General features: G+C 38.5%; 1 protein-coding gene across 1 annotated transcript in view; it reads right to left on the bottom strand.

Annotated features, from left to right (window-relative positions):
• PELP1 (proline, glutamate and leucine rich protein 1) overlaps positions 1-2,541 on the bottom strand; it is a gene marked incomplete in the record, with an annotated part of 1,137,423 nt that extends 1,134,882 nt beyond the window's left edge. Inside the window, 1 exon segment of the mRNA XM_044076299.1 lies at positions 2,516-2,541. Within this exon segment, the coding sequence (XP_043932234.1) occupies positions 2,516-2,541 (26 nt within the window).
• Positions 2,542-17,139: the final 14,598 nt, after the last annotated feature.

Raw genomic sequence — 17,139 nt, 5'->3', positions numbered from 1 at the left:
TTGGCAATGTCTGTGGGTTCGGTGTATTTTTTGTCATTTTGGACTAATTCTGAGCATATCTGGAAATTACCACCCAGGTTCCTAACATAACTAAAGAAAGCCTTGTGATTATCCTTAGTGTCCTGTGCAATTTTTCTCTCGAAGCTGGCCTTAGACAATTTTATGTGTGCCCGTAGTTTTTGCTAATACTGATCAGTGATGCCTTCCCTTTTTGGGATTTTGCTCTATCATTTAGTAGCTTCCTCCTTCTATTGTATAGTTTGTTTATGGCTGGGGTCCACCAGACAGGACGTCTGCCTTTGGAGGATTGGGTCTTGGTTTTATTTGGGATCGCATGATCCATGCATTCCTGAAGGTGTTCATAGAATGCGTTTATAAAGGATTCTGCGGTCTGGGCCGTATTTTCCACAGGCCCGGGGGCTTTGAAGGATTCCACCTCAGTTTTGAGGAGTGTGAAATTTGCTTTAGAAGTTTTTCACTGTGGTTTTCTGGGCAGGGGTGGGGTCGGGATGTGAATATCCAGTGAGATTAGTTTATGGTCTGATCTTACCAGTGAGGGATACACTTCTGGTCTGGAGCATAGAGTCCCCATGTTGGTGATGATCAGGTCCAGTATGTTTTCCCCTCTTGTGGGAGTGGTAACAAGTTGTTCCATAGCATTTGAGTTTATAAATTCTAGGAACCTTTGGGCTAGGGTGTTGGAGCTAGAGTAATGCTCCCAGTCTATGTTTGGGTAGTTGAAGTCGCCCAATATAATGGTGTTTGGAGAGACCTTCATATTTTTCAGTGTTCTCAGGAAGGCCGAGTGGGGTTCCTGGGTTTGGGAGGGTGGTCTGTAGCAGGCTATAAACTGGAAGGCAGTTTTACCCACTGTTAGTTGCACATGGATAGTCTCTGATGCTTCGTGCTTTGCCACCAACCTGGAGGTGTGGGTATCTTTGATGAATATCGATACTCCCCCTCCTTTTGCGGTTCGGTCCAAGTTTTGGGGCCGAAAAGAATGGTATGAGGTATAACCTGGTAGTGCTGGGGTGCTCTCGTGAGCCCTGAACCAGGTTTCTGTTACTGCACAGATATCGATGTTCTCCATGCTAAGGAGAGTTTCGAGTGCATGCATCTTGAGGTTTAGACTTCTGGCGTTGAGTAGCATTACTCTTAGTTTCTTATCCCTTGTGATACCTATGGAGGTGGGTTTGTCTTTTGAGCTTTGCCTAAAAAAGGCACTATGGGGGTAGCAAGAGCCTTTGCCAATATCCGAAAGCCCAGGGGTGACAGGTGCAAGCCGTCCCTAGCGAAGCATCGTGGCTTATTGAGCATATCATCCCAAGCTGACAGGCATTGGATCCCCTTTGAATGACACCAGTACTTAAGCCAATTGTTGAAATTGATCATCTTGTCTTCATATTGTGGCATCATTCTTGGTGAGGGTAAGATGCTACTCAAGGTCAGGGTCATACCGGCCTGGGCTACATGCTCAGAGAGCTCCTTTATGTCTCTTTTCATGTAGTCTAGGGAGTTATGTCTCAGGTCATTAAGAAATAAGAAGCCTGTATAGTACTTGTCCAAGGGTCTTTTCTGCTTCTGATGAATTTCTGTCACACAGAGATCAGTCTATGGAAGAGCAAAACTCCTTTACCACTGTACATATTAATTTTACTTGGCTGCATAGCTCAAAGAATGATCTCTCTTATTCTGCAGACCTCAATTCAAGGATTAGAAAAGAAAACCAGAAAGCAATTGAAATGCAACTTGTGAAGGTGGGTGAGATGTAATGGATGCAGCAATATAGTTTGTGAATAACTGCAGGGGTAGATTTCATATTAGGGAAGAGGAAGGATCAAGTTGCATGAAGGCGAAATTAGGTGGCCATAGAGAATAGCAGATCCCGTTAATGGTCAGCAAGGGACACACACAATCCTTGATCACATCCTTGACCAAACAGTGCGCTGAGGAGAAATTAGAGCATACTAATATGCAGAAACTAGATTTGTTTCAGCATGAAAATCTTCACTCATGTTTTCCCCTACTCTGCCTGCTGAACATCAAGCCTTCTCCTGTCAGTCTTGAGTATATTCATTCTGCCAGCTGATAGGGTAAGACCCAACCGGAAGGGCCATCATACATGTAGTCATGGAGGTGCTTTGTGCCCTCACCTTCTCAAATAGCACATTATTTAAAAATAACACCTGAAGTCAGGCTCAGTGTGCAGGAAAATGCACCACAGTTGTACAAAACAGCTTTAACATCTATATGCTATATTAATGCTAAATTTGAATTATCCTAGTAACTAAATGAACATTACAACATATAAAATGCATATGATAGAGTTATCTTAGAAAAATTGAAAAAAATAATCACTATATTTGAAACTTAAAGTAAAACTTGCTGATAAAAGCAGTCACAAAAGCATAGAAATGTGCTTATTATATAACTGTTAATGGGAACAGATCACCAAGTACCAAGACCAGTGATATAACCATGGTCCTCTTCAACTGTAGTCTAATGCAGAACTTACCATCCCTTACTGCTGTCCTTAACCATCTCCCCCCATCTATGTTTGCTTCTAATTGCTGCAGCTCTTGTAAACAAAGGTCCTAGCATGTAGCTTGAAGATCTATGTTAACTTATTCAAATGCATAGACCTTTCTTTCTGGAAGACCTTCTCAGACACAGGACACTTTAGGCTTTAATACCATTAGCATTTAATGAAGTGAACTGCTGTAAGTGTCTGTAGAACATAATGTGCTTCACAGGGGTCCAAAATATATAGATACTAGGTAAGGCAGGAATAGCAGTACTTGAAGATTTAGAAATTATCCATAAGTCCTAAAACCCAATACATGTGAATGTGTGTAGTCTAAGATGGCTTTTATCTGTAACTAAAACAGGAAATAAAGGATGAGATTTCACATCTAGGCCCATAGGTGATGTGATAGAAAAGCTATCTAACCATGTAACACCCACTGATTATTTTTAAATAATTGCACATGCATGTCCACATTGAGTTCATGTCAGACCTTCTTCAATCTTTCCATTCCATCTGATGACCACATTCTTATCAAACTGACACGAGGTTTTCATAGGTATCATATAAATTTCATCCACCATTATCTTTCATCATCTAGCCACAGTGGCAGTTTAGAAAAGGCCACCCAGGCATTTGAACAATTTAGAATGGCATAAAGGGAAGAAAACTGACACTGATGTTTGAGAAGTTTACTGTCATGACATCAGAGATTGCTGCTTTCTAAAATATTTCTTATAATCAATACAGTTGAATAACCATCTTGGAGGAAGAGATGGCTAGGTGTACTGAAGAAATGAGAGAGATAAGGCTGCTGAATCAAAGCTTATGGACAAAAATGATGTACGTGCAGATGGCCAGACATATGCAGGTAAGATGATTTAGAGAATTGCTCTCTCCACTTTAATGTGTGTGTGAAAGGAATTTTGGAGGAGCTTGTCAAGGTCGACCTAAGAGACTTTCTACAATTTTTAATGCAAAAAATTAAAAAGTTGCCAGAGGACCTTATGGGAGAGATTGAGAGACCTCATAGAGTGGGGAAGACAGAAGAAATGCTACCTATTCATCATTATGGCATGTACTTATGGCCATGTAATTGGTGAGAACCAAGCATTGGATTATTCAGTACAGTCAATAGCATAGCTAAGTACACAGGAAATCAGTGGTGATAGGATTACTCACAGAGAATGTGTACTATTCAGAAGGACTTGCTGAGATACAATCAACAATTTACTGGTTTTGGATACAAGGCCACAGTGGTGTATGTTGGTGTAATGTTGGTGGAAAACAAGGGGGAGATGTCAGGTATTGCCTTCCATTTTAGAGATTGAAGCATTGCTTAGGTATATGGGCTATTAAGAAAGGAGACATATAGAATCATTAGAGAGTGACAGATGGTCTAAAAAGGAAATGGAATGGGAGATGGTGTGTAGTAAATGGTAGCATCCAAGTTCAGCACTTAACTTCAAGTCTGTAATATGAAAAATCTGTTAAAGATGATGGTAGTACACATGGAAGTGGGACGGATGTTGGTGGGACTAAACTAAATTCTGTGAGATCAAAAGAAAGAAAGAAATAGTTCTGGCAAGATAAGTCAAAGAATTATTCATCATTGGCTGGTGGGTTTAAGTCCTTAAGAAAGCATTCAATATACAGGACCACAAGGGAAGAAAAGATCTCTTAAATCCTCGATTGTTTCTGTCATAGGACTTTGAGAAGCAGTGCTGAAGATCTCTGCATTCTGAACTTACACCTGAAAAGATTGAAAATGACTGCTCTTCTTAGTCCTGGTTGGAGATATTCTCTGGATCCTTGGATTTGAGGGTGAACATTGATAGACATAATCAAACTTACATATACTGGACAGAAGTATTTAGATGGTTGACATTAGTTTTTTCTTCAGTAATCTATATTTTTGCATTTGTACTTATGCATAAGCTTTCTTGCATGTGGTTATTTCGATAGCAGGATTTAATGTTTATTATCTGGTTTAGCATTTTTGTTTATGCAGTTATGATATTGTCTTACTTAGTTGGCTATTGTCAGGGACTCTCCCTTTGTTGAGCTGGGAAGGGAGAGGAGACTGTCATCATTATTAATATATTGGGATGTGATGATATTTTGACTGACACATTTTCTTTTCTTCCCTATACATGTAGAATACATAGAATACACAGAAGTGTCCAGATGAGAGAGACTGTCCATCAAGCAGAATTGCAGATAACACCACCATAGCTGTGAGTGTTGTGAGATCCAAGGGTTTCTTATCCTAGCTCTGAGGCTTTCACTAGATTCTTCTACTGTGGGGGGGGGGGTTAGCTCAGCAAAATTACAGATATGTAGTACACTCACAGCCTGTAGAGAATGATTAAGATATGAGGGAGTAAGTATTCTCTTGGAATATAAGTTGTTGCTCTAGGTTGCAGTAGTATGTAAGGAGGAGTGGAGCAAAACATAGCATGTTTGCAGGAAACAGAACCCATGCTGAGGGAATTAATGAAGTAAAAAATTAGAGGCCCCAGTGTGCTTTATGAACACCATAAACCATGTGGAGTGAAACAAGGGCATAGTAGTAATGTTTTCACAGCTTACTCCACTTGACAACTACTAAGTTTTGGTTTAGTGGCATTGAACGTTGGGAGTTATGAGAAGGTATGCTTAATGGAAAACACTGATTAACAGGTAACCCTTGTGTGCCCAGCACAGATAATGAGGATTTATTTGAGGACTTTTTGTGCATATGGCAGCAGGAGGTGCAGATGGGTGGAACAGCTATCTTGTTGGGGGATTTTAGCTTATCGTTGGATACCAGGCTGGACAGATTACTTGAAAGGAAATAGTCCAACAACAAGTGTCAAACATTCCTTCTGAAATGGATGAAATATTATGGATCGGAGGATATATGGTATTTTGGTAATCCTGGAGTGGTTCAATCATCTTTCTCATGGGTATTGGCCAAGCATGGAAGCAGGGTTGAGTTAATCTTGATGCAGATTCAACATTTAAAATGAGTAGTGAGACAGACTATTCATGAGATATTGTGGTAAGATAATGTCCCTATTACAGTGGAGATTTCACAGGAAAAGGCATTGCATAGATTGGATAACTGGTGCTAGGCTCATTTCAGGTCAAAGAATCCTATAAGGAAAGAGAAGATTGCAGAACTAGTCTTGGACTTAATACAAAGGAATTCAGCAATGGGATAATGGACCCTAAAACTTGGTAGTAAGGGGTAAAGGTGTATGTTAGGGGAGATTTGATAGAGAAGGAAAGATACATTAGGAGGCTTAGAGATAGATTTCTAAAAGAGACGATTCAGGCACTGCAGGAAATCCAAATTAATTTAGTAAAGGAAAGAGAAGACAACACAGTTAAGCCTTTAGCAAAGTAGCTTTGAGTGGCAATCTCTTTAGAAGAAATCTCAAAAGTAGAAGCCAAGGTAAGGCAGCAGGTCAGCTTTTGTTGGGTACATAGAGAAAAGTAGGCCAAATGTATAGCCTGGCTTTTCAGTAGAAGTACTGTTTTTAGTGCATTCCCAGAGTTATAACTCTAGAGGGGGAATTGGTATTTGAGGAGAGTGCTAGTAGAGAGGCCTTTTTGCTTGTACTACCATACCCATTAAAGCCCTTGTCGCTTGTCTCATGCATTCAAAAGAGACGGAGCGGTGTATGAGTTCAAGATATTTATTGTACATAAACATTGTCAGGAACTGTAATTAGAACTTGTATTTAAGCTAACCGATTCACTCAAACATTCATGACTGCATTCCCTTTCTAGTTATTTGCTCTCAGTACCTTGGTTCCTTTGCCAGTTTTCTCCAATAAATTCCAGCCCCCGCTTGCCTATTATCTGTATCCCTGACCCAGTCAACCCTATCAGCAAAATCTCTTTTCTCTATTCTTGTGCTGGTTTAGTTCTTAGAATACTCCCTGCTATTTTATGAATATAATACTCTCTATGATTTTTGTTGTTCTCCTTAAGAGTCGGCATCCAAAATCCCAGTCTCTCCTTATTTCTTGAACTTCCTCCCTGTATCATCGTCATTCCTTTCCACTGTGAAATATAGTTTTCTGCTTGTGATATGTATAAGAGCCTTAATTGTGTTGCTCTAAAATAACCCCTCGAATTGGGTAGTCCTACTCTGCTTTGTACTATTGGAAGAATCAGCTTATCCCAGTGGAACTTTGCTGTTTTACTTTCCCAGATAAAATCTTTCAACTCTTTTTAAATTGCTATCCACACCCTCTCCGCTGGATGATAAAAATATGCCTGACCTGTGTATAAGACTAAAGGCACTAAAAACATTTTAATGGCTTGTAGGTTCTCATTTGAAGCATAAGGAGATTGCTGATAACTTCATAGACTGGATAAATTCATTGCAAATGGATCCCTCATTTTGGATAGTGGTGAATGGGGGGGGTATCGTACCTGGGCAGCATAGGTAGTGGTACAGGCAAGGTTGTCCCCTCTCACCAGCTGTGTTTTTATTAATGATAAAGGAACTATTATGTGAGATATGGCAGCATTTGGGCTATCGAGATGAAGCACATGGTATCCAAAGCTGATTTCTTTTACTTGTAGATGAATGTGCATTATTAAGTATTAGAGAATGGGCGACGTGTAGCTTACACCATAATTGGAGAATAAACGTTCCCAGCAGAGTGTTAATCTACAGGTAATGCCCACTGAAAATGAGGCCAGTGTTTCATGGCAGCATATCAAGGCAACGTGGAGCTCAGACTGAAAAAAAAACAACATCCACCATTATTTTACACTCACAAGCAACTCTTTTGCTGTTTAGCTAGTATAAAATTAAAAAGAGTAAAATAAAAAGATCTGTGTTAAGACAGCATGTGAGAGTGTATGTGTTTATGAAAGTGAGAGAGAGATAATCGAAAATAAATGAAACAGGAAAAAAGTCTGTGTGTGTGTGTGTGTGTGTGTGTGTGTGTGTGTGTGTGTGTGTGTGTGTGTGTGTGTGTGTGTGTGTGTATACATTGCTGTCTGCTTGTATGAGTGAATACATGCTTGAAAGCAGAGGAGATTATGTGTGTGTTTGTGATTGAAAGAGACTGAGAGAGAAAGTGAACAGTGAGAGTTATTGCGCAATCCCTGGCAGCAGCAGCATCACATAAGAGGTATGCATACCTCTCATACCTCTTGGCTCAAGATATCTGGACAGAGCCACAAATAATGGGGAAACAAAGGACTAAATATAAAGACAGATTTTAAATATTGCTCTTTTAAACTTAGAAAGTTGCTAGAATAGCAACATTTCTATTAGCATGAATTTTTCTGAAGGATATGAAGTCTGAAACTCAAATGTCTGTCATTACTTAATGAATTCGATCCCCAGTGATTTCACAGAACACTACAAATTTTATGAGGAATGGATCAAACATATGAGTGAAAAATCTAGATATTCTGCAAAAATCTGGACAGTTGAGAGGTGTGCTGTCAACCGCTTAGCTCAAAATAACTGGATAAGTCTAAAATAAAAGGGGGGAAGGGACAAAGGCTCAAAATAGGAAGATATTTTACATGGATACTGGGATTTGTGTTAGCATGCATTTCCTGAAGAAGAGATGTGCCTGTGGAAGAGACAGAGTGAGTGACCTGGACTACTGGCAGCAGCAACAGTAAAGGCCACATACCTCTGAGCCTTTCCACTGAAGAAATCTGGATAAAGCCTAAAATACAGGGGGAATGAAGGCTCAAAAATAGACAAGGATTTTAATGATTGCTCTTATAAAATTACAAACTTGTTTAAATAAAGGATTTCTGTTAGCATGAATTTTCTGCAGAAAATAAAACTCTGAAACTCAAATGTATGTCATTATTTCGTAACCTGAATCTCCTATGACAGACAACAAACCAAACATCTGAGGAGTAAGGGACTAAAAAATAAAATAAATACCTGGATATTTTTATGGTGTTATATTTTGGATGGAAAATGCTTCCTCCAACACATTAACATATACTTCAGCAAGTTTGAGACATTTGGCAGAGGAACTATTTTACATAAAAAAAAAAAAATATATATATATATATATATATATATATATATATATATATATATATATATTTAGTAATAAAAAATAATAGCACAGCAATTTTACAGACAACCCATTCTCTAAGTGCAATAATGCCCTCCAGGGTGTCTGCAATTGTGGAAATAACTCCCTTTCATAGGTGTAGAAGCTCTCCTCCTGCAGTATTGGGCCTCAGAACACCCCTGTGTGGGTGTCATTTCCACAATAACACATACCCTGTCAGGTGTTATTGCTTGTGTAATCTCCAGAAGGTCTCCTACCTATTTTTCATTCGTTTGGCGAGGCATCAGGTTTATGCTGTAATGTAACTACATCAGCAGTGCTATTTCATGGGGAGTATTACTCAACTCAGGAAGGTGTTGATATTCTGATAGTAGAAAATGCTAAGTATTTGTGACTTAGAGTGGCTAGGATATGGTTAACTACAATCCATCAACATTTTCAAATTTGCTAAAGAGAGTAAGGAATTAAGCCCTAGCTTAGTATGCTTCAATGCCATCTTGTATAGGGTGCAGGTTGCACAGATTGTGATATTGCTATATAATCTTTGTTTTTTTTTTCAATCTATCATTTCTGGCATCTTTTCTTATTGTAACAGAATTACAAGAGTGTATCACTGCTAGAATATTGGGTAAGAGGGCTAGGTGTATATCTGAGGCAATTAAAGGGATAGGTGTATATATGAGACAATTTGCAGCTTGCTGTGGTTCTCGGGGGTAATTGGGAATACGATCCTCAGCAAGATATGCATTGGTGTGTAAAATAATACTCCAGCTCATAAAATGGTCACTCATTATCATAAAGATGCAGGTCAGAAAGAAGAGGAGGAAAAGACCCCTAGTATTCACTTTTCTGCAAGGAACATGGCTTGACTGTCTGACTATTTCAGTGGCAGACTGTAGTTTGTACAGTGATATGGAATGGGGTAGGGGGCCTGTTGGAATTTTTTTGGCTACATCCCCAAGTGCTGTCCAATCTTTCAGCTAAAGTTAATGAGACATGCAAATAGAAAGGGTTGATCTACTAGGATCAATTACTGATACAGCCAGCAGGTACTGACACTATATTTTTTCATACCTTTTGTGAATCATTTCCCACTAGGGATCAGGACTGGATGATATACTGACAACTTTTTCAGATTTGGAAGAAGCAGATCTTTGCAGCTGAGAAAGTACGTCAGTGTCTACCTTGAGGGAAATGAAGGGGATTAAAAAAGGAGCTATAGGAACTATCTGTAGAGATCCTTGGGAGTATCAGACATATGTGATGCATAAGTTATCAGAAAGTAGATGAAGGGCCCAGGAAGGAATTAGGCTGGACATAGGTTCATAGGTTCATACTAGGCTATCTGCCCTAGGGCATTTATAAGCCTAGCCAGAGTGTGTTTGGCTTTCGCCACCCATTTTAAATTAATTTTGCTATGCCCTTTTTCGAGGTTAGTATACTGTGTCTCTGTCTAACAGTGACACAGAAGTGATACCAGGGGTAAACCTACGATCTCTCATCCACTCATCAAGATTCCTCTTGAAGAGAGTCAATGAGGGACTCTGCCTAACCTGGACTGGGATTTTATTCCAGAGTGAAGGGAGCCTCTGGGTTATGAATCTGTCCCTCCAGCATGTCCTATTTATTTCAGTGCTGAGGTTCAAGTCTCTCGAGTGCGTGGCTCGATGGGATTTGGATTTTCTGATGTGCAGCATGTCCATTAATTCCGGGTTGGACATTGCTTTATACGTCAGGCACAGATCGCCTCTGAGCAGGCGGTATGCCACTGACTAGAGCTGGAGTTTCTTTAACCGGGCAGCATATGGCATCTGTTTGAGCCCTTTAATCCTTTTGGTGAGGTACTTTTGGGGTCTTTCCAGTTGCTGCAGGTGTCTGGTAAGGTACATCCCAAAAGGGGCATTGTACTCAATTATGGGCCTGATGAGGGATGAATAAAGAGGCACAATGACCTCCCCTGATCTAGATGTGAATCCCTTCATGATTAGGTGGGCTATATAAAATGTTTTTCTAACCACTTTGGCCACGTGGTTGTCAAATGAGAGATTGCTATCAACTTGGGTCCCCGGGTCCCTAATTACTTCTTCTGTACTTAATGGATTACCACCTATGTGGTAATTTGTGGGAACTTTGTTTTAATATCAAAATGGACACATAGTTGGGAAGGCCCTTCATACGTGAACTGACATAAGTTTAGGGATCAGCAACGTAATGCCTGTATGATTGGTATGAATATGTAGAGACTCTTTGACCCCTTTTTGGAGATGTAGACAGGAAAGTGTAGATAACCTTCATGTGTTTTGGGACTGTAGGAACATGCAAATTGAGGGTAAGCCTCCCAGAGTTGATGGCTAAAGTTTTTAGGATATACTGTATGGGTCAGTAATTGTAGAAATTTTAGTTATTTGGTATATTGTCTAAGCTGAGAGGTATTCCACATATGGCCTTATGGTTTGGTTATGAGGTGTTTAGTGGGAGAAAATCTATGATCTCTAGAGAGCATTTGACAGTGTCTTAGTAAAATGTTGCATTTATACAAGGAAGGGTCTTTGTTGCCAAATATTGCTAATAAATGGCAAATGATAAAAGAATACTTGCAGTTTTGGGATCTCCTGATTAGGGTTTGTTAATATTCAGTTGGGTTCTAACTGTGTGAACTTTTTCATTATTCCCCTGTCACATGGATGTTATTGTGACATTGTTTTACACTGGGGAAGTAGTAGTAGTAGGCTGGTAATTTTTAGATTATGTTTGTCTTGTGATACTGAGCTTGCATATATTATACTTAATTTTCTGCATATTCGTGCTTCTTTTGTGATTTTTCTTCAAGTTCCTTTATTACTATTCTAATAAAGCATAGTTAAAAATATTTTGGTTTTGTAATTATTCCTTCTCTGCACATGCACTACAACCAAATGCGTTATCCTATTATATCTTTCACTGAGGAAAGATTATTACAACAAAGAAAAGGAAAACTTTTTACTCATCAAATTGTCTTAATGGATCAGCATATACAAGTGTCATCTTGAGGCATTCATTTAGTAAGCAGGGGATTTATAGAAAACTAAGTTTCTGCACAATGACATGTTGTTAAATAATTTCTAGAATGCAACTAAATTTGAAGTACTTTTCAAAAGTATTAACAATGATAGTACCAAGGAGAACCTGAGCCCTCTTAGATATGGACTTAACTGAAAACTAGTCTATTTTATACATCTGTACCCCCCCCCCTCAAGTCTGAACCTATGTACTGTTAGAGGTTTGCTATCTCATACAAATCCAAGGTTCGGCGAGTACAGCTTTGATGTCATATAAATGGAAAGGAATTTATAAGCCTAATGTTGGAGCTAGGATACAAAAGCTTGATGAACTTTGTAAAGAATGAGAACTGGAGTTTTGGGCCCAACAGTGGAAGAGATAATCTCATTTCAGTGCTAAATGCCACTTTAATGTTCAATGATAGCATCACCATTTGGGAAATGAATTGTTTGGGATTGTAGCAGTATGGGTCACATCATTCACCAGTGGTTGTAGGCTACCTTCCTTTTACGGAGTCCATTTGCACAATGGAGAGGTAAGCTAGAAATGGCTGCATGCTAGTATCCTGGACAAATATTTTTGTGTTAGTGTTCAAGAAAAACACTTATGGCATGTCTCTGCAGACAACAGAATCTCATTAGGAAAGACAAGATGAAAAATTTTTTTTTTAGTTGCCTTTGAATTTTTTTATAACAGCAGTTTATATCAAACCATACTAAAGTAAAATGTCATTTTCTCTCTTTCAGGTGCAAGAAAATTACTGTCTGAGGTTACAAAATGCCAACTCGATAATGATCATTGATATGGCTGTCTTACTGCTAAGATCTTTGATTTTCAAACGGCTAAATCTAATTCACTCCCTCTTATTTAAATAGGAATGCTCAGTTAATCCATTCTGTTAGATTACAGAGCAATGGCATTCCCACTCTTAAGACAGTACCCATTGGTTTGCTGACATAAGAACTGCAATGTCTCCTGTCATTTGCAATATGCTTTCTTCAGAAATTAGAATCTAGAATAGATACTAATACTTCATTTTATGTAGCCATTCAAATGTCTGTTTTTTTTCTGAAACGAATCTCACACTTTAATCATCTTTTAATCAGAATTTAAAGAAGCTTAAGGTAGTCATACCTCTCACTCACTTGAGAATAACGAATTTCTTCTTAAATGCAGGTTGACAAGATGTGTTGTGTCACTTACGCTGAGTTGTTTATAGTTTAGCAGTCTATGTACTGAATTGTATTTAGTTCATTGGTTTATGCTAAAGTTATCAAAAGTCAACAATATTTTTTTCTTTGTGTATAGAAATTTGGTGCAATTAGGACTGAAAGCTACTATTTATCCTGTATTTCTTCTGCCTTTTATATTATATTCCATAGCTACTTGTTTTTTATTGTATTTCTAAAGTTTATGTTGTTTTTTACTCTTGTGTTTATAGCCCCTCTTTGTAAGTTAATGAGCACCCTTTATATTCAGACTGAGACATGCCAATTTGTCTATCTATTGACTAAGAGCATGTCTTGAGGTGGTTTGGCCAATAAGGAATGAGATGTGAAAATGAAGAGTCAATACATTATAGCAACAAGATTTACTTATTACTGAAACCCGGCCTGCTGTTTACCTGGTTTTCGATAAATGGATAAATAAAATAAGGTAATATCAAACATGTGAAAAGGGCTAGAAAATATTTTTCTATCGTACATTATTTAGCTGTGCCTACTTTACCCAGTTTAACCTCTAAAAGTTAAAAAAGCATTGTCCACACATATAACATATCAGGTAGCCTGATTATTAACAAGTCTTGTTACATATTTTATTTATATAGGTATTTCACCATCAATGCTTATTTTTACATTTCACAGTATATTTGTTACTGATACAGACTGGCTTGTAAGCCTGATAAAAATCAGAGTCATACATAGCAGCTTTGGCAATGGGGTCCAGACAGGGAAGGATTAAAACTGAATTTACTTAGATCATTTAGCATTTGTAGGAGCTTAGCTTTTGAGAAGCCTTGAAAAACAAAGCTATTTGAAGGGTATGTAATGCTTGATTTAAAGGAAAACATCACAGGTTATGATGTCATTTAGTCTGAATTAATGATACGCAATCAGGTGTAAAAGAAGGGTCATGTTAGTGAGAACTGCACTTTGTTTGGGTGAAGAGGTGTTCCTTCAGCTGTTGTCTGAAGTCCTAGTACTTTTGGATGTCTCTGACTCAGGGACGTCGGGAGGCATACTGACTGTACGCATTTCAGTACAGTTTATCTGGAGTGGGGGGTAGAATCTGGCAGGCTGTAGGACCCAGCAGCCTGTTTGCTACAAGCCAATGGCTGTGCTGATTGGTCCAGAGACTCCCGCTTTACTTGAACTTGTGAGAGAGAGAGAGACAGCAATAAATATAAGACCAGTACAAATACAAATTCAAACCCATTTCCACCGCTTGACCTGGCTGCAATCGTTGGCTTATGTAAGTGTGCAATAGCTTATTTGCTGCTGTTCATTTATTTTGTGGCCTGGCCTGGCTGATAAATTATGTAAGACAAGTTTATCTTTTAATAAAATATGAGAGGGAAAATGAAGATGCATTCGCATGATCGCATCGCAAAAAATTGCTAGTACTGTCTCTCTAGTCTACTCTAGCGTATGATATCTAATTTTCTAAATTTGATTTGAATTTTTGAAATGAATGAACTTGTCTTGCGTGCGTGGAGCGTGGTGTAGTAGTAGTAGTCGATGTCATAATCATTCATGCTACAGCCTGCCTGAGCCTAATAGCTAGCTAGCTAGTCCATTTCCACAGATTTTTTTTTTATATATAAAAAACTTGCTGTCACTTCTTTAACTCACTTTCCTCCCAAGTCCCAACAGAGCATTTTCTTTTTTTTTTTAGTCGCCAAAGTGAAAAAGCCACATGGCAATGTATGATGCCATAATGACTGCACTGTGTAACTGTCAGCTTGTATTGTATTTGTATTCATAGTAAGTTAGTTAATCTTGAAGTTCAGTAAGTGTACATAACAGAGACTAGACTATTAAAGTATGTGATAAATTAATGTGAGGCGGCGAGCAGCAGAGTAGTTGTTTTGTTCCAACTTCCGATGAATGATCAGATTCATCATCATGAAAATAATTACCTAGTAGGCTAGCTAGAGTAAGTACGGTAGAATCTAGATGATGCTACATTTAGCTAGTAGCTGCTAGTGCTAGCTAGTAATCCATTTAGATGATTATTATTAGATTATCATTTAAAAAAAAAACTTGCTGTCACTTACTTTTTTCATGAAAAAGAGCATTTGTTTTTTTTTTTTTTGATTAGTAAGTTGCCTGCCCTGGCCCTGGCCCGCTACCACCACGAGTACCAAACCAATACCACCATACTACCACCGGCACCAACTTTAGATAATGGCGCGCAAGGCATCAGGAGGGCGGGAAGGGTGAAAGGCCTAGACTACCACCCGCAAATAGAGACTCACACTGACTGTCTGTGACGCGACAGTTAGCCGATGTTTCTGTGCTGTGTGTATGAGTCTCAGTCTGGACCATGTGTGCTGATAAAACCGGGTCCGTGCATCATGAATTCCTTTGATTTGTTTGCGCATTTTATTTTCTGATTGCTTCCTTCCCACCTCACCCACGTGTAGCCCTTGGAGTTGGAGTCTCGATAAACTGGCTTGCTGCTTTATTTTTACTGTTGGCTATATAGCTCCTCCTGTCCTCTACTGCGCATCTGGGGGTTAATGTACCTCAACAAAACCCAACTTTCTATAAATAATTCTCTTGTAAATTTAATCTGCCCCGATTTTACGCCTTTGTCCCCATCACCATTATTTTAGGATTTGTAAAGATTTCTTGAGCTAAGAGATGGAGACTGACTTTAATCGGTGATTTAACAGAAAATTAATAATTTTACGAATGATATGGCAAAATTACGAGTCACTATCAAGAATAGTTCAAAGTTATACTCATAACAAAATTCTCAGAACACTATGAAGTGGGAGTAGGTACTTTAAATCTTTCCCTTTGTAAGTTTCAGATAATTTAGTTTCTGGATAATTTGACTACTGAACAGAAAATATCCCATCCTCTTCAAAGGGCTTTTTGCCTCCGTCCTCGCGGGCGCTCTCTATCCAACTTCCATGACGACCACCCAGTTAGCCCTGGTCTAAAAACGGCCAAATTCACAAGGAAAACTGCAATCGTCATTGTTCAGTGGCATTTAAAACATAAATACACAACGCTCTGTTTGCTGCATTTTGCTGTTACAGTCTCAGCTTTAAGCACGAGTTTACACTTTGCCCCAATGTGACACGTTGCGCTTTACTTCTGACGAAGGGTTAAACGTATACACAGTGTCCTGGGCATTCTTCTAGTCTCGCTTGTATACTGGCCATAAAAGATGCTTTTCACCAATAGCAACCTAACTCAACTGTCAAGAGCTTTGCGGAATGTATAACATTTTGACGTATATTTTTGGTCTGTGTCTCATAAAGTCTGTGGCTTTCTGCAAAATCACTGAGGATCAATGACACTAATTCACTAAATATCATATTTTTGGTTTCGGGCTTCGGGGTTCATATCCTTTAGAATTCTGTACCTATGCTGACTGTTCTTTGGTTTAAATACATTAGTTTCGCCGAAAGCCCGAAAGCGTTAACTTCTATTTGGTACTTTAAATACTGTTTATTGTATAAGTCTGCTCCATTGCATTTGCGTAATGCGTTCCAGTTCACTTTTTTAGCTGTTCAAAAGTGTGAACTTGCTGAAGTTTGAAGTAGGTATATTTTCTCCGTTTTCTGTGATTTCTGTCACTGATGAGTGAGTGCCCTGCCCGCTAGTACCCCTGTATGCACATTCAAAATTTTAACTGGTCAGCTCAATCCTAAGGGCTCTGTTAAAAAAATGTCTGTTTAATTGGTCTTTTCTTTCTTTCCATGGCCACGAATATCTTGTGAGTTACTTCCACAGGGAAGGAGATGGCTGTTGTCAGGGCTTGAGCTAAATAACTTAACCAAGGCTTTTCATTTGAAAATAATTGTTTTCTGATGTTTAAAAATGAGGAGTTTGGAACTGGAAGTTCCAGTTCCAAACACCTCATTAGAAAGAAGTCAATATTACTCTGAAGAGCACATAATATGACAATTTATTTATACATTGATCCACTAAACAAAGAACATATGGTACAACAACAATATACAATCTAATAAATATGTTATATATGTCATTTAAAGTATATAATCATTCATCTGCTATCAATTTTCTACCCATTTCATGTTTTAAATTGTTAAATAAAAATGTGTGTTAGCATGGATCCTGTAATGTACTGTATGCTTTCACTGATAGGCATTCAGGGAACCAAACCAGTTTCTCCTGCGGGCCTATCTACATTACTAGATCTCTGCTTCAATATATAGCAGAGAAACAAAAGTGGCAAGAATTTTTTTGTATCACTATAATGGCTATTGGCTATGGATAGTTTCCTAGTAAAGCAGGCTGAATAAATACAAGTGGTTGCAAT

Source organism: Protopterus annectens, chromosome 7.part0 (assembly GCF_019279795.1).
Source record: "Protopterus annectens isolate FY-2018-M chromosome 7.part0, PAN1.0, whole genome shotgun sequence".
Classification (NCBI taxonomy): Eukaryota; Metazoa; Chordata; order Ceratodontiformes; family Protopteridae; genus Protopterus; species Protopterus annectens.
The sequence above is the reverse complement of the archived record's forward strand: the minus strand, read 5'-3'. Positions and strand labels throughout refer to the sequence as shown.